The sequence below is a fragment of the Malaya genurostris genome, chromosome 3 (genome assembly GCF_030247185.1).
Source record: "Malaya genurostris strain Urasoe2022 chromosome 3, Malgen_1.1, whole genome shotgun sequence".
Lineage (NCBI taxonomy): Eukaryota > Metazoa > Arthropoda > Insecta > Diptera > Culicidae > Malaya > Malaya genurostris.
Genome location: NC_080572.1, coordinates 132,558,107 through 132,582,098, shown reverse-complemented (window position 1 = coordinate 132,582,098; position 23,992 = coordinate 132,558,107). Strand labels below are relative to the sequence as shown.

The 23,992-nt window shown below is 37.4% G+C and overlaps 1 protein-coding gene across 5 annotated transcripts in view; it reads left to right on the top strand.

Moving 5' to 3' along the window:
• The window catches only part of LOC131436301 (WD repeat and FYVE domain-containing protein 3), a 1,204,110-nt gene that overhangs the window by 705,110 nt on the left and 475,008 nt on the right, over nt 1-23,992 (top strand). For all 5 annotated transcript variants that reach the window (XM_058604951.1, XM_058604953.1, XM_058604954.1 and 2 more), the window contains exon 20: nt 3,169-3,271. In XM_058604951.1, coding sequence (XP_058460934.1) covers nt 3,169-3,271 — 103 coding nt within the window. The remainder of the gene's footprint in view (nt 1-3,168; nt 3,272-23,992) is intronic.

The window sequence follows — 23,992 nt, the reverse complement described above, 5'->3', positions numbered from 1 at the left end:
CTCGTTCTTCTGAAGCTTTTAACTTCTGACAAATTTTGGAATGCTATTTCAATCGGCTCAACAAGAATGCTTTCTCGCTTCTGATCTAAAAAAATATTTAGAATCGAATGGTCGATTGAGCTACTGATCATGTCTGTTTTTAAAAGGGTCTTTGTCAAACAGTTGCTTCATATGATGAGGGCTACGATCATAAACTCGGTCAGGTCCAACCTGATTGTTTTATAGCTATTGAAACCAATTCAAGAGATTTGATAAATAAGATTGAATTTCATCTTGTACTTGGTCATAGAAACCACTTCAATCCTGATGGCCATTCGAAAGTAACGAAAGCGGGTCTCATATGCATACTCAATCGTTTTTAACTTTTTTGTTTTGTTTTTTAAAAAATAAACGTGGTATCACCGATTACAGTTTGGCGAAACTGTTATTTGTCAACTTCTGCTTCAGGTTATCGATGACCTGTACATATTCTTGTAGGAGGAGACCGCTTCTACAAATTCGATTGCCTCTTAGCGAAACAGCAGGTCAGTCAGCTTTACGTTTTTGCCTTTCTCTATAGAAAGGTATTAGAATTGCTGGAAAAACCGACTTTCGAACGGAGCCTCGGAGACCCATAGTGTTATATACCATTCGACTCAGTTCGACGAGATCGGAAAATGTCTGTGTGTATGTGTGTGTGTGTGTGTATGTGTGTGTGCACTTTTAGAAGATATTTGAACGCGCTCAATTTTCTCAGAGATGGCTGAACCGATTTGAACAAACTTGGGCTCGTTTGAAAGCTACTGTCGGGCCATTGATCAAGTTCGAAGATCAAATGGCTGTGACTTTTGGTTTCGGAGATATGATTGTATAAGTGACGTAACCGACAAAAAGCGTTGTATTTGAACGCGCTCAATTTTCTCAGAGATGGCTGAACCGATTTTAACAAACTTGGGCTCGTTTGAAAGGTACTATCGGGCCATTGCTCAAGTTCGAAGATCAAATGGCTGTGACTTTTGGTTCCGGAGATATGATTGTATAAGTGACGTAACCGACAAAAAGCGTTGTATTTGAACGCGCTCAATTTTCTTAGAGATAATTGAACCGATTTTAACAAACTTGGGCTCGTTTGAAAGCTACTGTCGGGTTATTGATCAAGTTCGAAGATCAAATGGTTGTGACTTTTGGTTCCAGATATATGATGGTATAAGTGACGTAACCGACAAAACACATTGATTTTTACCGCTCTTATTTATATATATGGGTGCCAAAATTTTAGGATCACCTCTATTTTCGTTAAGTTCTAGTGCTCAAAAGTTTAAGCACCTCGAAAAAAGCCTTCCTTCCAAATTTGACCTAAATCGGACATGCGTAAGGGGTGCTGCCCGGTGGTAAAGGTTTGACAATTTTCGACCTTGAAAAAGCACCATAGGGGGGAGTACATGAAATTTCCAAAATCGAAATTTTTTTTGATGCCGAAACTCCTAAAACTGCATGAAACATCAAAATTTAGTGTTATCTCGAAAAAAATTTTTTTTGAAAAAATCAACTTTCTGGGACTTAGAAAAATTTTCATATTTTTTCTAAGTCCCAAAAAGTCGACTTTTTCAAAAAATTTTTTTTCCGAGATGACACTAAATCTCGACGTTTCATGCAATTCTAAGCCTTTTGGCATCAAAAATTTATTTTCGATTTCGAAAATTTCATGTACTCCCCCCTATGGTGATTTTTCAAGATATATGAAAATTCCACTAAGTGGACTAAGAAGGGTTTTTAGATTAGCATCACTGATTGCAAATAGACAACGCAAATGTCAAGCACTAGTTTGGAAAAATGATGCTGACTGTGTGACATAAACACTGAAGCATGCTTTTGTGAACTACTCGAATCAGGCTGAATCAATTGGTGACAAAATTAGCATCTAAAATTATTTAATAAAAGTATGAAACATATTTTCATGAGACTGTTATGAAAGAAGAGAAAGGCATTATCATACCACTAGGTGGATTAAAACAGGTTTTTTATAATAATATTGCATAAGACGCATAGGAATCAGTTAGTGTTTATGATGGGTGAAGTTTCCTTTCCGGTTCACCAATCACAACTATCTAACTCCAATGCAAAATCAGGTTGGTCTGTTCCATCTACTGAAAATGGATAATCATGGATTAGCATCATAATAACTCTTTATCTCTCCTTAGAGATTGAGGAAAAAACTTTAAAAATCAACATTTCGCTGAAATTAACCAATGCATTTATAAATCAGACGCTAATTATTAATTAGTTGTCATTTTCAATATCGATGATTGATCTCATGAATTAACTGATTTCGCGTTTCGAGGTGCGATTGGAGATTCGGTTATTATCAAAGGAATTGGCTATTGTCCAGAAGAATTCAAATGTACTAGATAATCATGGATTAGCATCATGGATAATCATGGATTAGCATCATCATAACTCTTTATCTTTCCTTAGAGATTGAGGAAAAAACTTTAAAAATCAACATTTCGCTGAAATTAACCAATGCATTTATAAATCAGACGCTAATTATTAATTAGTTGTCATTTTCAATATCGATGATTGATCTTATAAATTAACTGATTTCGCGTTTCGAGGTGCGATTGGAGATTCGGTTATTATCAAAGGAATTGGCTATTGTCCAGAAGAATTTAAATGTACTAGATACATGTCACTTCTAAATGGATATATTACATCATTAAACTTTCGCTGAGTTAGGCGTCGTCGTGAATTGGTATTTTGATTATTTACTTAATTTTGATCGGTTACAAATGCGAGTTCAGCTTATGAACATCGCGTGTTGCTTTTCTAATAATTTAATCGAATTTTCTACCAACATAAATCCTTATAATTTTCTTGCTTCAATTCTATCGTAAGACACTTTTGGTGATGCAGAGAATTCATTCGGTCACTAGTAGCAACAAGTGATGAACTTGCATTACTTCCCTTCCTACAGCGACCTGCATCTACGTTATTGACCATTTCATACTATTAATCAGTGTACTACTGCCCAAGTACCATGCATTTGGTCCAACATGCAATTTCTATTGGTTTTTAATCTATCACGGGAAACTCACGATGGTTTTCTTAACTTCATATAAATACCTACAGTAGTCTCTTCATGTTTGCGAAAACCACTTTATAATTGGACATGTTTTTATTATTACGCAGCACGCACGAGATTGAGGAGCATTGCGATATGGAAGATGATGAGGAGATGTCTTCTGCTCCTGATAATCAGACGCTCATTCGTTCTTTGGAAGCTAAAGAAAAGGTGAGTGTGACGTCTCAAATTCATTTGATAAAAATTATTATTATTATTATTATTATTATTATTATTCTTCTTATTCTTATTATTATAATTATATTATTATTATTATTATTATTATTATTATTATTATTATTATTATTATTATTATTATTATTATTATTATTATTATTATTATTATTATTATTATTATTATTATTATTATTATTATTATTATTATTATTATTATTATTATTATTATTATTATTATTATTATTATTATTATTATTATTATTATTATTATTATTATTATCATTATTATTATTATTATTATTATTATTATTCAGTTTCGGCACGCCGTCAATTCCAGTGAGTTGATTCGCGCGCGCTCGGAACAAAACCTTCAAAATATCATAGTAATTCGCGATCGTTGCGGCATATGAAACCGTATACCAGTATGTGAGGTGATATGGACGTGATAGACAGTGAAAGTATAATCAAAATCGGCAAAAATACGGCTGAAAACAGTGAATTTGTGTACATTCTACGTGCTGTGTATAGCAGAACAGAGAATAGTGCAGCCGGTCGGCCTTTTTCATACACCGTTTCGGTGACGTGCGTCACGCACGTGCGCTAGATGGAAGATTTTTTCTAATGAATAAAAGTGGTGAAATGTTTTAAAAATTTCGGGAATTCTGAAAAATTAGAAAGTGCTTGTTAGACACTAGGAGATTTCTACAGTGTTCTCGTGGGTGTGTTAGTACAGTGCGGTGAAAATTTCTGCGAACTACTACAATATAAGTATAATAATCGTTTTTCAGCCATTGATTTGATCTCTGGGGTAGATAACGAGTGACCGTTACCATCTGTGAAAAAAGAACATGGCCGATGACTCAGGTGGGTCTGTCGGACATAGATTACCGGCGATCATTGACCCTGCAAACAAATTTGGTGAGTTAACGTTCCTTCAGTTGACCGGATCGAATGATGCTCCACTTCCAAAAAATCCATTTATCATTCTATTTATCAATCTGTAAAAGCTTGTGCTAGGGGGCCGATCGAAAATGCAAAATCCGAAGCATAAGGTACAAAACACACTCTGGCAATTCGAGATCCTGCTTAAGTTGCTAAACTGTTGAAACTAATCGAGCTCTACGACGAAACTGAGGTGGAAGTAATTCCTCATCCGAACTTGAACGTAAGTCGATGCGTTGTCTCTTGCTACGACATTATCCTCATGGATGAGAAAGACATTTTGAGCGAAATGTTAAAAGACAATGTTTTACGTGTGCAACGTATCACCAGGAACGAAGGTGGAAAAGGTTGAACACACCTGCAGTAATCTTAACGTTTGGCAAAACCACATACCTGGAATATATTAAGATCGGTTTGCTCTATATCCCTACCATTCCTTATTTCCCAAATCCCATGCTGTGTTACAATTGTTTTAACTATGGCCACACTCGTGTCAGATACCCTGGATCACAGCGTTCTGACGATTGTCATTGAAAAGAGAAGTGCAATGAGGCTTCCCAATGCCGAAACTGTAACGGCGATCATCAACCCGCCAGTTGCCAAGGCCAAGTATACAAGAAGAAGGTGGAAGTCATTAAAATCAAAGTGCGTGATAATGTATCATTCGCGGAGGCAAGAAAACGAGCTGAGCTTCAAGCAAGTGGTAGCTATGCTCAAATGGCAGTACGATATAGCGAAGGAACTGAAAACGGTCGTTAAAACAAAGGATGCGTAAATAGTACAAATGCGAGAAGAGATCAAGCAGAAGGATGAAAAAATTAAGGCAATGGCAGTTTTCATCCAACAATTGAAGTAACGAATAATCGACGAAAGATCGCATACTACTAGTTGCGAAAACATATTTCACAACAGCAAACAAAACATAACGCCTTCCATATCTGCTCCCATGACCCGATCAAGAACCAACTCTCCAGCCGTTCAAGAGTCTAAGCGAGGCCGAGGTCATCCGCCAAAGCACAGCCAAATTGTTATATCGCCCGACCACCACCAAAGAAAACTGCCGTTACAACACACGACTTCACTAAAATGGACTATTCCGGCGAATAATCAGAGACATCGGACACACTACTCAATCAGTATCTTCGATAACATCACCTCTGAAACAACGATTGAATCATTACGAAGACTCACCCACGAACACTGACAACGAGAATTATCGGTTTGGAAGCGGAGAATGTGTAGTACCCCTTCCGACGCAAGTGCAGCAGGTTGAAGGAGCCATCCGGAACGTCTTACCCCAACCCGTTGATGGCGAATTTACCTCTGCAGCCGATCCAACCAGCGAAATATATTGTACATCGAAATTCTGGGATATACGGCAGGGAGAAGGGGTAATCCTTATTTGACCTGGCCGCCGCCCTACAACTTCTCATCTGATCTCAGTTACGCAGAACCATCGATATCAACCATCCAAACTAACAGCGCAGAAGCCGATAGAACTTTGCAAAGTCTTTCCCCAGTGCCGGCTGCTGCCGGTATATCTGATAGCAATCGTGTAATAGTTTCGGCAATGGCTGGCACTGTGGGGCAAGGCGTCCCACAAGTCAGTAATCACGAAAATCGTTCAAAAGGTACTATCTCGCCCTTTGATTTTTCAGACGACAGGGCAGCAGTGAGAAAAATGCTACACAAAGCGCATCCCCTGTGCCGGCCGTTATCGGTGTTGGCAAAACTAGTGTAATGGTTACGACAGCGGCGGGCACAATGCGTCCCACAGGCAAGTTCAACAACAGAACAACTCTCAGCAGAGAATGTTGCGGCTTCTTTTTCTCTTTCAGTCGGTCCGGTTACCAGTCGAATATCGAGACGAAATTCGTCTATTTCTTCATCGACTTCTTCCTCGAGATCGTCCACAAATAGTCACTCTGGTAGTTGTTTTGCATTGCAGTGGAACATTCGTGGGATTAGAGCCAACATTAGTGAGCTGAAGCTTCTTATCGCCAACCATGAGCTATGTATCGTCGCACTTCAGGAGACTAAGATGAATCAAACCCCGCCTCCAGACTTTATCGGCAAAAATTACAGCTACTCCTGGAATCTAACAGCACACACTACTGGCAACACGGGGTTGGCCTTGCAATCCGGGAAGACATACCCTTCGAGCGTCTGCGCATTGACACTTCACTTCACTTAGTTACTGCACGCATCCACTCACCGATCCAACGGTGGTATCGATTTATGTTCCGGCAAGCTCAGTCCAATGTCAAAACGCGTTGCAAGAACTCCTCGAGCAACTAGAGGGCCCGCTGATATTCCTTGGTGACTTCAATGCACATCATCTCGCTTGGGGGTCATCAGCATCAAACGGTATTGGCAAATTTATCGCCGAAATAACCCTGATGAAGCAGCTTATGATTCTCAATAACGGTTCTCCCACTCGTATTGACCCGGCTACCGGATATACTTCAGCAATCGACGTTACCTTCTGCTCCAAGAGCTTGGCCCTAAAATTCGCATGGCGAACACTTTCGGACACGCACAACAGCGACCACTTTCCAATAACTGTCTGTATACCCGGATGGTCGAGCCAATGCACGGCACGATGGAAGTGGCTATATGACCGGGCTGACTGTTCATTTTATGAACAAATTATGGCTGAAACCATCCACCCGAATGTCGCGTGGAACGTTAACAGTTTTACGGAAAAGCTGATTGCAGCAGCCAATAAATCTGTACCATGAACCAGTGGCCAGATTGGACCCAAATCAGCACCTTGGTGGAGCTCAGAATCGAGACAGCAACTCGGCAGCGATGAAAATGTCTGCGATCCTTGCGGCGAATGCAGAACCCAGAACAACCTGCAGTTTTAGCACGATTCCAGGAAGCTAGAGCAGCGGCACGAAAAACAATAAATGAAGCGAAAGGGAATTCGTGGGAGAAATTTGTAGCGACAATCTCTCCTGAGAGCACGACTGCCAAATTATGGTAGACAGTAAACCGTTTGCATGGTGGTCGACAACAGCATACACCAGTACTCAAAGGAGTCAACGGTTTCACAGATAATCCTGGAAAAGTAGTAGAAGAACTATCCAGATTTTACAGTGAAAGATCTGCGACCTTCAGCTTCCCTCCAGCTTTCCAGATGACGAAGCGAAAGGCAGAACGAGAGCCCATAAATTTTTCGCCGAATACCGATGATACTCAAACCACGGACATCACCTTCAACGAACTGCTGTGGGCTCTCGACAAAGGTCGAGGTACATCTGCAGGTCCTGGCAGTATAGGATATCCTTTGCTTCGTAATGTACCTACATCTGCGAAAACAGTACTTCTTAAGCTACTCAACAAAATCTGGGGCAACAAAGAGTTCCCGGCTAGCTGGTGGAACGTTATCGTTGTCCCTATTCCAAAACCTAACTGTAATGATATTGGACCAGCTACCTTTCGACCAATCTCGCTTACCAGCTGCATGTCCAAACTTTTAGAGCGGATCATCAATCGTCGACTGATCACCGAGCTAGAGTCGAATGGACGGCTTGACACCTACTTTGCGAGCTGGAGAAATCGCTTCCTACCGTGAACGAACACTGCCTGATAGCCTCACTTGACTTGTCGAAAGCATATGATACCACATGGCGCCAAGGCATATTACGCACCTTGAAAACATGGCGAATACATGGCCGAATGCTGAACATCATACAAAGTTTTCTCTCTGAGCGGATATTTCAGGTGTCTGTAGGAGGATCTTATCTCGCGAACACGTTCTAGAGAACAGAGTACCTCAAGGTTCGGTCCTCTCGGTGACACTGTTTCTCGTTGCGATGCAGCCTATATTCCGAGTACTACTGTGCGGAGTTGACATAGTTCTATACGCTGAGGAAATCTCCTTGATGTGCGAAGAGCCAAAAGTGATGCCTTATTCCGTAAACTGCAGGCTGCAGTCAAAGCTGTCAACATATGGGCAAAGAGCGTCGGTTTCTGTATATCGGCAGCAAAATCTTACATTTTCTATTGTAGTCCGAATACACGACAAAGACCTATAAGGAACATCGTCATTGATAAGATCCCAATTTCGACGACCAACTGACTAAGGATTCTATATATAACCTTGGATCAATCTCTGACTTTCAAACCTCATTGCAAAATGATGAAAATAGATTGCGAGTTTCGGTTACGGATTCTGCGGGTGGTTGGTGCCAAACTTCCACGCGGCAACCGAACTTCACTACTTCAGATTGAATCAGCATTAGTTACCTCGAAGTTGCTGTATGGAATAGGACTCATCAGTCGAGGAGGTTTAGCGACTCTGCTGACTCTTGCTCCTGCCTACAACAAAATGGTCCGATTCTTTTTCGGAGCCTTTGTCACTAGTCCAATAGTCGCAATTATGGCCGAAGCGGGAACCGTACTATTCGAACTACTTGCAATCTTAACTATGGTGTGTAAAGCCATCCGAATATTTTCGTTGAATATAAATTACGGCACCCTCCCTCTGATACAGCGAGCCCCAGAACATCTGGAGAAACTAATCGGTTCACCTCTTCCTGTTGTCGGCCAACTTATGAGGCAGAGCGACCGTGCGTGGAACGTACGAAAACCAGTGATTGTGTGGGATGTGTAAAAAAGGGTGAGCGCTGGAGTAGTGTAGTAGTGTTTCGCACGTGTAGTCAAACATCGCGCGAGGGATTTTTATAGCCAAGTATATAGTGCAATCAAATTTAGTGAAGTTTAATAAAAATGAAGTGTGGAGTGAAATCTTGCTCTAACATTGACGACCGCTTTCTATGGAAGTGCGAACATTGCGACAAGGCTTATCACGCCGCTTGCATTGGAGTACAACGGCATCAGGAAAATTTAATCTTGGCATTTATGGTGCCAGTGGGTGCTGACTGCCAGCATTTAATAAAAACAGGAGCAGATACCCTGAAGCTGCTACACCAACAGGAGCAGCTTTTAAAGTACACTACATCACAAACGGAGGCGTTCCACCGGACCGCATCTGACGTCAAAAGTCACTATTTTGAAATTTTCGATAGTGTCGAACGCTTAGTGATTGACGTAAAGCAGTCATTGCTTAATATCAGCAAAAATGACAATAGCATTTGCGGCAATCTAGGTCAGCGTATACAGTCATGCGAGGCCTCTCTGCGTACAGCCATAAGCGACGTCTGCAAATCGAACGAATCCAGCAACAACATTATTAATGAAATGAGTGAGCGTCTTTCTCGCCTCGAAAAAGAATTTATGCTTCCTTCGAAAATTGTCGAAACCCCCAAAGCTGCATTCAATCCTATCTTGGAAGAATTGAGAGGTGAAGTCAAATCAATCTCGAATATCGTCGCTAAAGACGGGAAAAACACTAAGACTAAAACTCTAGACTAACAAATCACTAAAACCAATAGGAAAAACCTGTTTTAATCCACCTAGTGGTATGATAATGCCTTTCTCTTCTTTCATAACAGTCTCATGAAAATATGTTTCATACTTTTATTAAATAATTTTAGATGCTAATTTTGTCACCAATTGATTCAGCCTGATTCGAGTAGTTCACAAAAGCATGCTTCAGTGTTTATGTCACACAGTCAGCATCATTTTTCCAAACTAGTGCTTGACATTTGCGTTGTCTATTTGCAATCAGTGATGCTAATCTAAAAACCCTTCTTAGTCCACTTAGTGGAATTTTCATATATCTTGAAAAATCACCATAGGGGGGAGTACATGAAATTTTCGAAATCGAAAATAAATTTTTGATGCCAAAAGGCTTAGAATTGCATGAAACGTCGAGATTTAGTGTCATCTCGAAAAATAAATTTTTTGAAAAAGTCGACTTTTTGGGACTTAGAAAAAATATGAAAATTTTTCTAAGTCCCAGAAAGTTGATTTTTTCAAAAAAATTTTTTTTCGAGATAACACAAAATTTTGATGTTTCATGCAGTTTTAGGAGTTTCGGCATCAAAAAAAATTTCGATTTTGGAAATTTCATGTACTCCCCCCTATGGTGCTTTTTCAAGGTCGAAAATTGTCAAACCTTTACCACCGGGCAGCACCCCTTACGCATGTCCGATTTAGGTCAAATTTGGAAGGAAGGCTTTTTTCGAGGTGCTTAAACTTTTGAGCACTAGAACTTAACGAAAATAGAGGTGATCCTAAAATTTTGGCACCCATATATATAAATAAGAGCGGTAAAAATCAATGTGTTTTGTCGGTTACGTCACTTATACCATCATATATCTGGAACCAAAAGTCACAACCATTTGATCTTCGAACTTGATCAATAACCCGACAGTAGCTTTCGAACGAGCCCAAGTTTGTTAAAATCGGTTCAATTATCTCTAAGAAAATTGAGCGCGTTCAAATACAACGCTTTTTGTCGGTTACGTCACTTATACAATCATATCTCCGGAACCAAAAGTCACAGCCATTTGATCTTCGAACTTGAGCAATGGCCCGATAGTACCTTTCAAACGAGCCCAAGTTTGTTAAAATCGGTTCAGCCATCTCTGAGAAAATTGAGCGCGTTCAAATACAACGCTTTTTGTCGGTTACGTCACTTATACAATCATATCTCCGAAACCAAAAGTCACAGCCATTTGATCTTCGAACTTGATCAATGGCCCGACAGTAGCTTTCAAACGAGCCCAAGTTTGTTCAAATCGGTTCAGCCATCTCTGAGAAAATTGAGCGCGTTCAAATATCTTCTAAAAGTGCACACACACACATACACACACACACACATACACACAGACATTTTCCGATCTCGTCGAACTGAGTCGAATGGTATATAACACTATGGGTCTCCGAGGCTCCGTTCGAAAGTCGGTTTTTCCAGCAATTCTAATACCTTTCTATAGAGAAAGGCAAAAAGCCTTCTTAGTCCACTTAGTGAAATTTTCATATATCTTGAAAAATCACCATAGGGGGGAGTACATGAAATTTTCGAAATCGAAAAAAAATTTTTCATGCCAAAAGGCTTAGAATTGGATGAAACGTCGAGATTTAGTGTCATCTCGAAAAAAATTTTTTTTGAAAAAATCGACTTTTTGGGACTTATGAAAATTTTTCTAAGTCCCAGAAAGTTGATTTTTTCAAAAAAATTTTTTTTTGAGATGACACTAAATTTCGATGTTTTATGCAGTTTTAAGAGTTTTGGCATCAAAAAAAATTTTCGATTTTGGAAATTTCATGTACTCCCCCCTATGGTGCTTTTTCAAGATCGATAATTGTCAAACCTTTACCACCGGGCAGCACCCCTTAAGCATGTCCGATTTAGGTCAAATTTTGCATGAAGGCTTGTTTCGAGGTGCTTAAACTTTTGAGCACTAGAACTTTACGAAAATAGAGTTGATCCCAAAATTTTGGCACCCTTATATATACAAGAGCGGTAAAAATCAACGTGTTTTGTCGGTTACGTCACTTATACCATCATATATCTGGAACCAAAAGTCACAACCATTTGATCTTCGAACTTGATCAACGGCCCGACAGTAGCTTTCAAACGAGCCCAAGTTTGTTAAAATCTGATCAGCCATCTCTGAGAAAATTGAGCGCGTTCAAATACAACGCTTTTTGTCGGTTACGTCACTTATACAATCATATCTCCGGAACCAAAAGTCACAGCCATTTGATCTTCGAACTTGATCAATGGCCCGATAGTAGCTTTCAAACGAGTCCAAGTTTGTTCAAATCGGTTCAGCCATCTCTGAGAAAATTGAGCGCGTTCAAATACAACGCTTTTTGTCGGTTACGTCACTTATACAATCATATCTCCGGAACCAAAAGTCACAGCCATTTTATCTTCGAACTTGATCAATGCCCCGATAGTAGCTTTCAAACGAGCCCAAGTTTGTTAAAATCGGTTGAGCCATCTCTGAGAAAATTGAGCGCGTTCAAATATCTTCGAAAAGTGCACACACATACACACACACATACACACACACACATACACACACACACACACACACACACACACACACACACACAGACATTTTCCGATCTCGTCGAGCTGAGTCGAATGGTATATAACACTATGGGTCTCCGAGGCTCCGTTCGAAAGTCGGTTTTTCCAGCAATTCTAATACCTTTCTATAGAGAAAGGCAAAAAGCCTTCTTAGTCCACTTAGTGAAATTTTCATATATCTTGAAAAATCACCATAGGGGGGAGTACATGAAATTTTCGAAATCGAAAAAAAATTTTTGATGCCAAAAGGCTTAGAATTGGATGAAACGTCGAGATTTAGTGTCATCTCGAAAAAAAATTTTTTTGAAAAAATCGACTTTTTGGGACTTAGAAAAAATATGAAAATTTTTCTAAGTCCCAGAAAGTTGATTTTTTCAAAAAAATTTTTTTTTGAGATGACACTAAATTTCGATGTTTTATGCAGTTTTAAGAGTTTTGGCATCAAAAAAAATTTTCGATTTTGGAAATTTCATGTACTCCCCCCTATGGTGCTTTTTCAAGATCGATAATTGTCAAACCTTTACCACCGGGCAGCACCCCTTAAGCATGTCCGATTTAGGTCAAATTTTGCATGAAGGCTTGTTTCGAGGTGCTTAAACTTTTGAGCACTAGAACTTTACGAAAATAGAGTTGATCCCAAAATTTTGGCACCCTTATATATACAAGAGCGGTAAAAATCAACGTGTTTTGTCGGTTACGTCACTTATACCATCATATATCTGGAACCAAAAGTCACAACCATTTGATCTTCGAACTTGATCAACGGCCCGACAGTAGCTTTCAAACGAGCCCAAGTTTGTTAAAATCGGATCAGCCATCTCTGAGAAAATTGAGCGCGTTCAAATACAATGCTTTTTGTCGGTTACGTCACTTATACAATCATATCTCCGGAACCAAAAGTCACAGCCATTTGATCTTCGAACTTGATCAATGGCCCGATAGTAGCTTTCAAACGAGTCCAAGTTTGTTCAAATCGGTTCAGCCATCTCTGAGAAAATTGAGCGCGTTCAAATACAACGCTTTTTGTCGGTTACGTCACTTATACAATCATATCTCCGGAACCAAAAGTCACAGCCATTTTATCTTCGAACTTGATCAATGCCCCGATAGTAGCTTTCAAACGAGCCCAAGTTTGTTAAAATCGGTTGAGCCATCTCTGAGAAAATTGAGCGCGTTCAAATATCTTCGAAAAGTGCACACACATACACACACACATACACACACACACATACACACACACACACAGACATTTTCCGATCTCGTCGAGCTGAGTCGAATGGTATATAACACTATGGGTCTCCGAGGCTCCGTTCGAAAGTCGGTTTTTCCAGCAATTCTAATACCTTTCTATAGAGAAAGGCAAAAATACACTTGCAACGCTAAACCTTCACCAGAAAAAAAAGCTGACTCGGAACTCACCTCAGGCTGGCGCTTCATCGGCAGCAAAAAAATGTGGAAATGCGACTGGAGTGAGTATGACAAGAAACAGCGCATTCGACGGCTGGAAGAAAAACAAGCAGAAAAAGCAAACCTCAGACGAAACATCGGAAGCGGAAACAACAAAATAATACAAAATTCAACAACAGCAGCATACGAAGTAAAAACAACAACTACTACAACAGCAAACACGACAACAACAGCAACAACAACAACAACAACAACAACAACGGGCACTCCAACAGCAATTTCAACACAAATAGTAACATTACCTGTCACAACAATAACAACAATATGTCATTACAACATACCTTACCCTTGGACAAAGACCTACTAGCAGCTGCACGGGTTCAATTTTCTGGGAATCCAGGAGCAGATATTGCCTCAAAATTCATAAATTTTCAAAAAAACAATCAACCCTTACAAAGGAACGAGAAGTATTCAAAACAACACTACTCCTGTCTTAGGAAGTAATGACATGAAAGCTGCACCATCCACTTCTGCAATATCACAGAACATAAATACGTCTTCAATATCACAGGACATGAATACAGACAGCCTATTCGAAATTGATCCAATGCGTCCTCCCATTGTACGTCTCACTTCACAATCTGCAAATGGCGACGAACGCTTCTTAAAAGCAAGGCTTAGTGACCCGAAAATAATGCACGTCGTCCGTCTGTATTTGTCATACATGAAAAATCAACAACCTACAGTATGCATCGAGGGTATGACACCAACTAGTATAAAAATGCTATTAGCATCAGAAGGCCTTCCAACAACACCTGACCACCTCCTACGAATCTTCATCGAAGTGCACCAGGAATATAGAATGAAACCTAAGGAAGCGCTGGCCGACCTGGACTCTTATGTGAAATTTTTGACAAGTGAACATATCCGCCGACTCCAACTGATCCGGGAAGCCGAACACAATTTTACAAGGTCGAATTTTCGGAAATAACGACGCCCTTTGACGAAGGAATAGACACAGAAATTAGTAATATAAGTATTCCAGAATTCTCAAAAACTTCTTCGCTTCACAGACAAAATGTGACTGAAATTTTGGTCTATTGCCAAAATTTCAACCGCATGAAAAGCCCGGCCAAAATAAAAGAAATTCATCAAAATTTAATAACCTCCTCTTTCGACGTAATCCTTGGAACTGAAAGCAGCTGGGATGAAAGTGTAAGAAGCGAAGAAGTATTTGGAAATAATTTTAACGTATTTCGGCACGACCGAAATTTATTTCTCTGTCAGAAAAAATCTGGAGGTGGAGTCCTCATAGCCATTAACTCTTGCTTTAGTTCTGAAGAAATTATTACTCCTAAATTTGAGCATGTATGGGCCAAAGTCTCAATATTGGGAGAAGAACATATTTACTGTTCTATCTACTTCCCACCGGAAAATGCGAACAAATTCTCTTTTGAATTATTCTTTCAATCTTTAGACAAAATTATTTCGAATATGGAACCTGAAGTAAAACTTCATATTTTTGGCGACTTTAATCAACGTAATGCGGACTTCATTTCTGACATTGAAAATGAATCAATCTTACTTCCAGTCGTAGGAGAAAACGAAACATTGCACTACTTTTTTGACAAAATTTCTAATTTTGGCCTACATCAAGTAAACTCCGTAAAAAAACAACAAAACGCATATTTAGACCTTCTTTTCACAAATTGCACAGAAGACTTTTGTGTTAATGCATCAAACCTGCCATTATGGAAAAATGAAGCATTTCACACCGCAATTGAATATTCATTATTTACACACAATGCATCCCTTCCCTACGACTTGGAATATGAGGAAGTGCCGGAATACAATAAAATTGACTTTGAAGAAGTCAAGCGTAGACTAAGTATAATAAATTGGCGGAACATACTGAGTACAGAAGGAAATGTCGACGTCGAAGTAAACAAATTCTATCACATTATAAACAAAATATTTGCCGAAACTTTGCCTATGAAAAGAAGAAGAAAAAATCATAACAGCAAATTACCTGTATGGTTCAATTCACAACCAAAACATTTGAAAAATAGGAAACAAAAAGCACACAAAACTTTCAAACAAGAAAAAAGTGACGCTCATCTTCAAAATTACTTAAATCTATGCAATCAACTCAAAATAGCCATTAACACAGAACGTGAAGAATATAACCGCAAAACTAAAAACGAAATAAAGACTTGTCCTAAGAACTTTTTTAACTACACAAAAACTAAACTAAAAAGCAACAATTTTCCATCTCAAATGCACCTCGACGAACATGTAGGGAAAAATAGTACAGAAATCTGCAATCAATTTGAAAATTTTTTCCAAGAAGTACGAGGTCTGTTCAAAAAGTTCCCGGATTTTTTTAATTGCGCGCGTCTGGAGAGTCCGGTGGTCAAAATTTTTTTTTATTGTGTTGGTACATATGTCCCAAATGTATGGTGAAATTTTCAGCTGTATTCATTGTTTACATTCTGTCTTGTAGCGGCTGGTGTAGACGTGTTTTTTGTCGTGAATACGACTTACTTTACTATGGGGTGCCTTTTCAAAATTTACCCTCTGAGAGAGTGATAAGTTTTTGATCGTGAATATCTCTTGTTGTATCTAACGAATCAACATAATTTTTGCTACACGCCATCGGAAATATGATCACAATTTTATGATAAAATTTTCAGTTGTGTGACATAATCTCAAATAATTCAAAATTAAACTTTTCTTAAATGTTTGGTATAAGTATCAAAGTATCAAAGAGGATAATTCATGAGGCGCGTTTGCTTTTCTCGTATTTTTAAAACTCATAGCTCAGTGATCTGTGAAAGGATTTATATAATCTAACTACCAACAGAATCGAAATTTTTCAAGTTAAACGTGTATAGCAAAAGCATTGAAGTATTTCAATAGTACACTATTGAAAAACCTGTCTCATTTGACCCATGTCAACACCAGCCAATCAGAACGCGTTCTGAGGAAGAGAACAAAATATCTGCTGCTGTACAACAAATCGTTCGAGAAAAATGTTCCGAACAGTGCTTAATATCGTAGTGAGTTCCACAAGTTGGTACTTCTGAAAGGCAGGAATGAATCCCTACAGCATATTGATAGTTTCTTTCAATAAATTATGCAAATCCGAAATTAAAGAATCGACATTAAAATTCTGTATGCGGCTTTTTTATAGCAGTTAGGACCGCCCATTAGTTAAAAACCTACAAACGAATTCACGTAAAAAGAAAGCTCCTAACCAAAATTGGATCAGTGTTTTCTTTATTGGAAAATTATAATCGGTTGTAAACGCTACACCTACACCAACCATATCAGTATCGCACCCACGTAGAACAGTTCAGCCTGGAATTAGATGACGGAAGTCAGCGGCATTCATCGGAATTCGAATTCAACTCATCACTCTCCATCACAAACGCTTTCATAAAAGGTTATTTTTAGAGCCACCATTATTTTATTATAAAGAATCATACTGGATATTTCATAGTATTTGTGTTTCAGAATGTTAAATGTAACTAATCTGTATTTTAGTTTAGGTACATCGTTTCAAATTATACATGCAATTTCATACAATTGATCAACTAATTGATATTCGTAAGCAAGGACGGAAAAAATCAATCATCACCCTGAATACACACGATCATCTTTCACTATGCATCATCGTTCCATTGCGTACTCAATAATACATAACAGAGTCACTCAAACTCGTTCGGTATCATTCGGCACTCTTTAACTCATGCATCTAATTGCCAATGCATGAGTTAAAGAGTGCCAGCGAACATCATCGGAAGCGATTATGTTCGTTCGTAAAAATGATCCAACTGTTCGTGTGCAATCGAAAATCCGAACGATTGACAAGTGTGACTGGATATATTCAGCAGGAGTTAGATCGAAACGATCTGTTGTAGGGTAGGGTGGAAAAAAAACTGGCTATGGCAAGATTGCATGATGAGTTCGGTCGGCTGAATATAAGTTTTTGCTTGAAGGGCAATGTGCATTATGATGATCGTTACATTCCCAGTTATGTTAACATGTTACAAGTTTGTATGCTATTCTAGTCAGAGTTAATTAGGTCTTTTAAGACAAATAAGATGAGATTATTAGTTGACGAATGAGGAAATCAATTAGTTCCAACTCTAACAAATTTGTTCGCCGATCATCGACTTCACTTCGGAATGATTTTCAAGTAAAGTAGAGCTTCATCACTGTAATTGAACAGTTCGAATGATTCCAGCAATCTGTTGAAACGGCCAGTGCGCTTATGCATTAGGTTTCAGATAATCCGCGTTATTGCAAGGCATGCTGATTCGGTCCACCTAGTGGTGTGATGGTGCATTTCATATAAGTTTGTTTTGGAAATCTAGACATAATCATAACTGTATCTTCATGTAAAACCTCTCAATAGGCATAATATTCCAAAGCAGTTGTTCCCTTTGTTGCTTGCTCAATCTTCTCAAGCAACAGTTTATGCATTTCTGTTAATCATATCAATCAATGCATATTCTGACTCATTTCAGGAAGATCAAACAAGTGACACTGGGAAAACCTTCCTTCGAAAAATCTTCATACCACCAGTGTTTGCATTATAATGTTAACGAAATTTTTTTGATTTTCTGAGATTGATATTGGGTGCTGATCAGTGCTGCACAATTATCACCTAGTCCACCTCCGCTAAGTATGGGGAAAATTTCTTTCCTTTCAATATCACTACAGTAATATTATTTAAATACACACATGATTATGAATGATCATTCTCACTATTATCAGCCATGCAGCGATTTGCACTATCAGATGATGATATTCAGATGTCGGAAGTCCAGTACGCAATAGCAATATGCGCAATAGGATACAGCGAAAACACAATACATTCTGAATATTGATTATAGAGACAAAGGACTTTGTTTTAATTCTAGGGTTGATTAAATCTCATGGTCTAAGTAACTTTATTACCCTTATTAAACGCTATTTAGCATGAATTTTGTGTATAGAAGTAACAATAGTGCAAATATTTGTGCGCAGCACTTGAACCAGCCCTCTACTGAGAAGCCTGTTGGCTACGATAACACTTGCTACAGCACTCTTCCACCGGGCTGGTTTGAGCGCTTGTTTGTGTTCGCTCTAGCCAAGTTCTCCGCTCCTGTTACTTCGGTGTATGAAATGGAAGCAATAGTGACATATTTTTTTAAACCTGCATAAAAAATGTACCTGCAATTTACTCTGCATGAAACATGCTTCGTGATTATATTATTGTCATTATAATTGTTTTTAATCACAGAGTGGCATATTAAGATCAGATTTAAATTGATTTTCAATACATCACCCACCATATTGAATATCAGCATTTTCAGTGAGAATCTCTGCATGACTGATAATAGTGAGAACCTTCGTTTTGTTTCGTCCATCCGTCCAACCGAACGGACGTGTTCACGGGACTCGTGTCGCAGTATATCGCGCACGTATATATATATATATATATATATATATATATATATATATATATATATATATATATATATATATATATATATATATATATATATATATATATATATATATATATATATATTTATATATATATATATATATATATATATATATATATATATATATATATATATATATATATATATATATATATATATATATATTTATAATTTTATTTAAACTTTTTTATTTCGACGCAAACGTGCAAGTAGGCACTCTTTTTTTAATTGTAATCATTTTTTAACATACCGTCGCGTAAACATGGAGAAGTGCGGAATTGGTTATTGTACTGTCTATGACAATCGCTATCTCTGGAAGTGTCACGGAAAGTGCAATCGAAAATTTCATGCAGCCTGCGTGGGAACACAGAGAAACCCCGAAGAATTATTATCTCTGTATTGACTGTCAGCAGGAATTTGCCGAAGAACTGCAAATGAAAAAACTTATTCATCAATATATATATATTCATATATTTATATATATATATATATATATATATATATATATATATATATATATATATATATATATATATATATATATATATATATATATATATATATATATATATATATATATATGTATATATATATATATATATATATATATATAATATATATATATATATATATATATATATATATATATATATATATATATATATATATATATATATTTATAATTTTATTTAAACTTTTTTATTTCGACGCAAACGTGCAAGTAGGCACTCTTTTTTTAATTGTAATCATTTTTTAACATACCGTCGCGTAAACATGGAGAAGTGCGGAATTGGTTATTGTACTGTCTATGACAATCGCTATCTCTGGAAGTGTCACGGAAAGTGCAATCGAAAATTTCATGCAGCCTGCGTGGGAACACAGAGAAACCCCGAAGAATTATTAAGGACCTTCATGGTACCTCTCTGTATTGACTGTCAGCAGGAATTTGCCGAAGAACTGCAAATGAAAAAACTTATTCATCAACAGCAGGAATTGTCATCAACAGCAGGAACAGTCCGTGCCCAAATTGAAGCAAACCATGCTTTATTCAAAAAAAAAAAGCATGAAAGTATCACATGACGCTCTCGACAGCATGGAATCTCTTTTGCTGAAGCTAGAAACGGACATAAAAAATGTAAACATTAATACATGCAACGCGGCCAGTAAAGTCATAAATCGCATTTCATCACTTTTGAATGAACGCGACGAAACTTTTTTAGCTGACATAAAAAGCGCCAACAAGCAACTGTCCTTTAAGACAGAAGTAAACCTTGAAAAAGTGTTTACTTTTTTCGAAAACAAAATTGACGGCGTGCAAACAAATATTAATGAAATAAAAAGTATCGACCCACCATGCAGCTTATCATCGAAAGAATTTTTGGACGACATCAAAGCACTGTGCAATGAAACAATAATGAAGAAAGAGCAAGTCCCTCAAGCTCATCCATGTATTGCTGAAGAAATGGGAATCAGTGCCCAGTATGCTAAACCTTCACCGGAAGAAAAAGCTGACTCGGAAGTCACGTCAGGCTGGCGCTTCATTGGCAGCAAAAAAATATGGAAATACGACTGGAACGAGAATGACAAAAAACAGCGCACTCGACGATTGCAAGAAAAACAAGCAGAAAAAGCAAACCTCAGACGAAAACATCGGAAGCGGAAACAGCAAAATAATACAAATTACAGTATACGCAGTAAAAACAACAACAAAAACAACAACAACAACAACAACAACAACAACAACAACAACAACAACAACAACAACAACAACAACAACAACAACAACAACAACAACAACAACAACAACAACAACAACAACAACAACAACAACAACAACAACAACAACAACAACAACAACAACTACTACTACTACTACTACTACTACTACTACTACTACTACTACTACTACTACTACTACTACTACTACTACTACTACTACTACTACTACTACTACTACTACTACTACTACTACTACTACTACTACTACTACTATACTACTACTACTACTACTACTACTACTACTACTACTACTACTACTACTACTACTACTACTACTACTACTACTACTACTACTACTACTACTACTACTACTACTACTACTACTACTACTACTACTACTACTACTACTACTACTACTACTACTACTACTACTACTACTACTACTACTACTACTACTACTACTACTACTACTACTACTACTACTACTACTACTACTACTACTACTACTACTACTACTATACTACTACTACTACTACTACTACTACTACTACTACTACTACTACTACTACTACTACTAGTAGTACTAGTAGTAGTAGTAGTAGTAGTAGTAGTAGTAGTAGTAGTAGTAGTAGTAGTAGTAGTAGTAGTAGTAGTAGTAGTAGTAGTAGTAGTAGTAGTAGTAGTAGTAGTAGTAGTAGTAGTAGTAGTAGTAGTAGTAGTAGTAGTAGTAGTAGTAGTAGTAGTAGTAGTAGTAGTAGTAGTAGTAGTAGTAGTAGTAGTAGTAGTAGTAGTAGTAGTAGTAGTAGTAGTAGTAGTAGTAGTAGTAGTAGTAGTAGTAGTAGTAGTAGTAGTAGTAGTAGTAGTAGTAGTAGTAGTAGTAGTAGTAGTAGTAGTAGTAGTAGTAGTAGTAGTAGTAGTAGTAGTAGTAGTAGTAGTAGTAGTAGTAGTAGTAGTAGTAGTAGTAGTAGTAGTAGTAGTAGTAGTAGTAGTAGTAGTAGTAGTAGTAGTAGTAGTAGTAGTAGTAGTAGTAGTAGTAGTAGTAGTAGTAGTAGTAGTAGTAGTAGTAGTAGTAGTAGTAGTAGTACTACTACTACTACTACTACTACTACTACTACTACTACTACTACTACTACTACTACTACTACTACTACTACTACTACTACTACTACTACTACTACTACTACTACTACTACTACTACTACTACTACTACTACTACTACTACTACTACTACTACTACTACTACTACTACTACTACTACTACTACTACTACTACTACTACTACTACTACTACTACTACTACTACTACTACTACTACTACTACTACTACTACTACTACTACTACTACTACTACTACTACTACTACTACTACTACTACTACTACTACTACTACTACTACTACTACTACTACTACTACTACTACTACTACTACTACTACTACTACTACTACTACTACTACTACTACTACTACTACTACTACTACTACTACTACTACTACTACTACTACTACTACTACTACTACTACTACTACTACTACTACTACTACTACTACTACTACTACTACTACTACTACTACTACTACTACTACTACTACTACTACTACTACTACTACTACTACTACTACTACTACTACTACTACTACTACTACTACTACTACTACTACTACTACTACTACTACTACTACTACTACTACTACTACTACTACTACTACTACTACTACTACTACTACTACTACTACTACTACTACTACTACTACTACTACTACTACTACTACTACTACTACTACTACTACTACTACTACTACTACTACTACTACTACTACTACTACTACTACTACTACTACTACTACTACTACTACTACTACTACTACTACTACTACTACTACTACTACTACTACTACTACTACTACTACTACTACTACTACTACTACTACTACTACTACTACTACTACTACTACTACTACTACTACTACTACTACTACTACTACTACTACTACTACTACTACTACTACTACTACTACTACTACTACTACTACTACTACTACTACTACTACTACTACTACTACTACTACTACTACTACTACTACTACTACTACTACTACTACTACTACTACTACTACTACTACTACTACTACTACTACTACTACTACTACTACTACTACTACTACTACTACTACTACTACTACTACTACTACTACTACTACTACTACTACTACTACTACTACTACTACTACTACTACTACTACTACTACTACTACTACTACTACTACTACTACTACTACTACTACTACTACTACTACTACTACTACTACTACTACTACTACTACTACTACTACTACTACTACTACTACTACTACTACTACTACTACTACTACTACTACTACTACTACTACTACTACTACTACTACTACTACTACTACTACTACTACTACTACTACTACTACTACTACTACTACTACTACTACTACTACTACTACTACTACTACTACTACTACTACTACTACTACTACTACTACTACTACTACTACTACTACTACTACTACTACTACTACTACTACTACTACTACTACTACTACTACTACTACTACTACTACTACTACTACTACTACTACTACTACTACTACTACTACTACTACTACTACTACTACTACTACTACTACTACTACTACTACTACTACTACTACTACTACTACTACTACTACTACTACTACTACTACTACTACTACTACTACTACTACTACTACTACTACTACTACTACTACTACTACTACTACTACTACTACTACTACTACTACTACTACTACTACTACTACTACTACTACTACTACTACTACTACTACTACTACTACTACTACTACTACTACTACTACTACTACTACTACTACTACTACTACTACTACTACTACTACTACTACTACTACTACTACTACTACTACTACTACTACTACTACTACTACTACTACTACTACTACTACTACTACTACTACTACTACTACTACTACTACTACTACTACTACTACTACTACTACTACTACTACTACTACTACTACTACTACTACTACTACTACTACTACTACTACTACTACTACTACTACTACTACTACTACTACTACTACTACTACTACTACTACTACTACTACTACTACTACTACTACTACTACTACTACTACTACTACTACTACTACTACTACTACT